Below are 5,507 nucleotides of genomic sequence, written 5' to 3'. Positions count from 1 at the left end.
CAACTTTGATACTCTGGGCTGATCCTGATTCGGTAAGGCAACAATGTGAAGAGTTTCCCAGAAACAAGGTCAGCCATTCTGACTACAATTTTCTTACTGACCTCACTTTATTAGGATGGTCATGGGGTGAAGCACCGCCAAGAGTGGCTCAAATCTGCTCTCAACCTACTTTCCCGGTGTAGGGACCCCCAACAAGTATTGGAGCTGCTGCGCCGTCAAAAACACGAGGAGTTGTACCGACTTGAAATGCACCTCAGGGGCCTGGAACTCGCGGAGTTGGAGCTTCAGGATGCTCGGAAGAGTATTCGTGCTGCGGTGCCCAAGGGAGAGGGTCAAGATGACAACTAAATCATTTGTTTTTATACTGAACATTGAATCGAAGTCTTGAACAGTTGTTTCTACTTGAGATCTTTCACTTAGCCATGTCATGGGCGCGCCTAAGTTGTTTCGGCACCCCTGTCGTTTCAACTATCCTTCGAATGTCATTGGCGCCCTTTTTGTTCGGCGCCCCTGTCATTTAAACGTAACCAGTTACTAAGAAATTCTCCATTGACATGTTGACTACCCAGTCTCCAGCCGTCACAATCTGGGCCCAGACATGGCACTTGGCACAACACAATTGAACTTGAAAAAAACCAGGTAGTCGCCATGCAATGACTTGTTGGGATTCGAACCCAGGGCATACTTATATACACTAAGTACACCTCCCACCTTAACCACTAAGCCAAGTCACCTTGCAATACAAAAGGCAGACCTTTCATGCAATGACTTGTTTGGGATTCGGCACAACACAATTGCACTTAAGTACTCTGCATTTGTAATGTCATTGGTGCCCTTTCACCGAAACATATCTTTCAGTTTCTACTCGGTGCATTTGTAATGTCATTGGCGCCCCTTTTGGCGCCCTTTCGTTTCAACGCATCTTTTTCCAAACGTAGTTGTGCAGGTGGTGCCTCCCTGACCTTTTCTTGTCGGCGTCTTGTGGACTTTCGGATAAACAATGCATCTTCAATGTTTCTTTGCTCTTCAACAGAGGCCGGATCTTGGCAAGGAGGCTGCTTGGTGATTGGTTTGGGTTTGGGGCGAGGCTTTGGGAGCAGGTTTGGCGCCGCGACTCTTGAATTTGGGTCTGCGGCATCTTCCAGCCCGTCAATGTTTCCTTGCTCTTCAGCAGACCTTGGACCTCGGCGCCGAGGCTGCTTGCTGGTTCGTTTGGGTTTGGGGCGAGCCTTTGGGGGCAGGATTGCTGTGGCAGCTTCGTCCTGCTCTTCAGCAGAGGTTGGACCTTGGCGCCGATGCTGCTTGGTGATTCGTTTGGGTTTGGGGCGAGCCTTTTGAGCCAGGATTGGCGCGGCGCCGTCTACAGCGTCTTCCCCTGAATTTCTGGCCATGGCATCTTCCAATGCCAAATTTCTGGTCGTCTTTTGTGGACCCTTGCGCCGTTTGACTGTCTCATCTTCAGTTGTGGGATCAGTGGTATAGTCTTCACTTTGCACACGCGCTGTCTGTTTACGCTTTTTTTTTACAACGGGCGGATCGGATTCAGGATCATCGGGGAGACCTCGGTCCATTAACATAGGCGACGTGAAATGAGCTGGATGCGCCCCAGAGGAAGCATTTGGAGAAGCGCGCCCATTGGCTGCAGCAGTGGCAAGAGCCGCCACAGCACCCATATTCCTTGTACTGGCCGCAGGGGTGCCCATCGCTGTTGTCATTAAGGCCGCATTTGGGACCATTGCTGGATCCAGTGGCTGATCTGGGCTACCTATCAATGTCCCAGATGGTGTTGTACCAATAGGATCCATGTGGGGGTCTGCAGTGGAAATGGTCGGGCCAGGCCTGGTGGACGATGGTCGCGTCGTAGAGGAAGTATTTGAGGAAACGCGCCCATTGGGCGCCGGAGTGGCAACAGCCGCTGCAGAACCAATATTCCTTAGACTGGGCGCAGGGGTACTGCCTTGTTGAGACAAGTCATGCAGGGCAGGGGACAGTTTCTTATCTTCTATGAAAAAAGAAAAAAGAAACGTGTGACTTGCCCCACCAGTCTGCTGTCGGCCTCTCCACAATTGAAGTATTTTCTTGCAGCATGGAACCGTTAATTTGCTGGGATCACGGATCTTGACATCCTCAGGCCACATCTCACTCTCCCACAACGTGTTCCTGTGCTCATCTAAACAAAACCAGGGAACGACCACCGATGGCTTGCCTGAAGCCAAACAATAATGAATGGTCATGAATTCTCTGATGAGGGATTTAAGTAGATCGCCAGATTCAGCTCTATCCTCGGGCGCAAGAGGAAGCACTGGTAGGCCGCCATCGAGGTCAAAATGCGGCGCCTTCCGTTTCTGCCTCAGCCTGGTATAGCAATGTTGCGCCGGTGAATCTGAAGGCCCCTGCTGAAATTCTGCAGTTTGAAGTTCAATACTTCACTAATCAAGGGCGTGACAACATAATCATCTTACCTTGAATGTAGTTCAAATACTGGACCCAGGCTTCCAGAATGTTACCTACAGCCTCAGGAAACATATCTCTGAACTCTCGGAGGCCCTCAGGACCAAAATCGGCATTATGGTCCAACCAAGCACTCCTATGTTGTCCATTTTCATCTATGTCGCCAACCAGACTCCAGCTGAAAACTCCTAGCTGGTATTGCTTGACTTTATCCATTTCTCTCATCATGCCCAGGCCATGTTTCAAATTGAGTCTGTTTGGTGGTCAAGGTGAGACGGCGCTGAAAGGCATGATTTGGACTGCTCACTTTCTTTGGACGTCAGGGGGCGGTACGGCATTCGTCCATTCCTCTGCCAAGCCTTTATACTCCTCTTTCTCAGCGTCTGTGAGACCACCCATTACTTCCTTTAGGCCTTGTTGGTATTTAGCAAGAAACACTCTTGACCCAGGTGGCGTGCCCTTTGCGAGCCGAGTCACGACCTCATGTATTTGCTCCTGGCGCAGGTGCGCAACTACATATCTGGTGGAAATGAGTTTGACATATCCAAACTTCGGCATCCTGATGCATCTTCCATGGTTTTGAAACCACTCTTTGATCTTCTATGGCAAAAGCGTCAAATGAGCAGCAGTATGACTAGCAAGCACCCACCGTCTTCCTCTCCTTCCACTGCTCCTCTGTAAGCAGGGGGGGTGCCTTGGCCTTCATGAGTCTGTATACCTCATACATCAGCAGCTTCTTTCTTTCTTCCTTCGTTTTGACACGAAAATCTTCTAGGTATTGTCTGAGAATCGCTGACTCCTCCGAAGAGAACGGTTTTCGTCCTGGAGTTGGGGGCCGTGGCTGGCGAGTCTGCAACAAAGGCATGTCTGGAGTCACAGGAATGTTCGGTGGGAGTGGGCTCACAAATTATCGTCGAGAGGGCAAAGGGGGCAAGGCAGCACAAACAAATTGCAAAGACCTCAAGGATTACACGTGCCCGGCAAAGAGCGCCAATCCTGACGAGCCCTTGACCATATTCAGGTGAGGACCTTTGAAACTTGACCTCATCTGGATATCAGTACCTGACGCCGGTCCCCCCAAAAAGGCAATATCTGATGCGCCAGGGCATGCTATCTGATGCGCCAGGGCATGCCTCTATCTGTGCAGAGATCGTGTATCCCGCCTTACAACAACGCACTCGGTGAGTGATGTATCCCGCCTTATGACAACGCACTGAGCATGATATAATTTGTGCGGCCCTGGAGCGCCGCAATCTGTTGATAACTATCTCAACCAGCAGTCACCTTGATGAGCTCACTTTGGCCCCTCTCCTTCGCTCTTAGTATCTTTCTGTCCCTCGCTCGACACTGCGACTTGGTCCACCGAACTCTGTTGATGACTATCTCAACCAGCGGCCAGTCACCTTGTTTAGCTCACTTTTGTCCCTCTCCCTCGCCCCTGGTATCTTTCTGCCCCTCGCCGCTACTGGTCCTGTTGAAAGGTGTGATAAGTTCGTCATCTTGCTAGTCCCTCACTAATGCTGCATTAGATTGAGTTGTGGCGCAGATGGGGGATTTAGAACATGCCCTCTCTGCTTATGAGGATGCTTTGTGACGGATCCTATTCTTCTCATCGGGGCCGATGCTTGTTGCATGGCTCGTCTCAAGTAAATCTATCCCAAGGGCCAAGGTGAAGTTTTCTCTCCTTAAATTGCAAACAACTGAGCATGGCTTTTGACAGGTGTGATATTTTCGTCCTCTGCTAGTCCCTGTACTGCATTGGGGGATTTAGAACATCCGCTCTCCGCTTACGATAATGCTTGGTGACGCAACCCAATTGCTGGCATTGCTCGTCTCAAGGAGAATTATTCCAAGGTGAAGGATTCTCTCCTTACATTGCAAACAGCCCAACATGGCTTTTGATAGGCGTGATAATCTCGTCATCTGGCTAGCATCTCACTATGGCTGTGCCCCAATTGCTGGCATTGCTCGTCTCAAGGAAATTTAACCCAAGGTGTAGTTTTCTCTCCTTACATTGCAAACAACCGAGCATGCTTTTGACAGGTGTGATATTTTCGTCCTCTGCTAGTCCCTGTGCTGCATTGGGGGATTTAGAACATCCGCTCTCCGCCTACGAAAATGCTTGGTGATGCAACCCAATTGCTGGCTTTGCTCTTATCTCAAGGTGAAGTTTTCTCGCCTTATATTGCAAACAAGCAAACATGGCTTGAGACAGGTGTGATAATTTCGTCATCTGGCTAGTCCCTCCTCACTAATGGCATGCTATGCTGCATTGGGTTGAGTTGCTGAGCAGATGGGGGATTTAGAACATGCCCTCTTGCTTTCCACAACCCAATCTTCTATGGATGGCCTTTGATGCCGAACCAACGGTGCTGCGCCTCTGCGGATAAGAACCTCCAAAAACCGTTTGATGCAAGTTTTCTTCGATGCAATCTGACAGGTGCCATAATTTTGTTTCACCATTCACGTCAGGTCGTAACACAAGTGGGCGCAGGCACACAGCTGGGCGCCGATGCCAACAACACGGCGCAGATATTGTCAGGTCGTAACACAAGTGGGCGCAGGTCAGGTCGTAACACAAGTGGGCGTAGGTATTGACGAACAGTCAGCTTTTAACCTTTTCGTAACCCCCGGACTTCATTTGTCTGTGCAACATATGAATGATCATGTGTTTTTATGTGCGCCATACCTTTTATGCAATTGCACCCAATTATTTGTTTGACAGGTGCCCTGCATTTTGATGCGCACTGCATCAAGGCTGCATTATGCATGGCAGCCATGTGCTGATGGTGCCTGTGCCACGTGTTCGGCGCATGGCAATTGCCTCACCGTCCTTACTTTGACCATTACTTTGCCTCATAAACACATCCACTAGTCACCATGCATAGATACCAATCCAAACGGCCTCCTGGACCTGTATTCTATACAGGGAAATACGAGAAGACAACCAGGGGATACGTCCAGAAGATCAAATACTTTACTCCTGATTCCCTGTTGCATGCACCGTCAGCGCCAGCTCAGCATAGCCAGCAAGCCCAATTCGATCACGATGTAGA

General features: G+C 49.8%; 1 protein-coding gene across 1 annotated transcript; it reads right to left on the bottom strand.

The window, feature by feature from the left end:
• Positions 1–854: 854 nt before the first annotated feature.
• On the bottom strand, positions 855–3,316 carry LACBIDRAFT_297419 (uncharacterized protein; the record flags this gene model as incomplete). Its single annotated transcript, XM_001890616.1, has 4 exons — positions 855–2,404; positions 2,463–2,704; positions 2,759–3,051; positions 3,101–3,316. The coding sequence occupies 4 exons, from the start codon at positions 3,314–3,316 to the stop codon at positions 855–857; spliced, it is 2,301 nt and encodes a 766-aa protein (XP_001890651.1).
• Between the last annotated feature and the right edge of the window lie 2,191 nt (positions 3,317–5,507).

The sequence above is a fragment of the Laccaria bicolor genome, genomic scaffold (assembly GCF_000143565.1).
Source record: "Laccaria bicolor S238N-H82 LACBIscaffold_122 genomic scaffold, whole genome shotgun sequence".
NCBI lineage: Eukaryota > Fungi > Basidiomycota > Agaricomycetes > Agaricales > Hydnangiaceae > Laccaria > Laccaria bicolor.
Note: the sequence above shows the minus strand (reverse complement) of the source record. Positions and strands in the feature narration are given on the sequence as shown.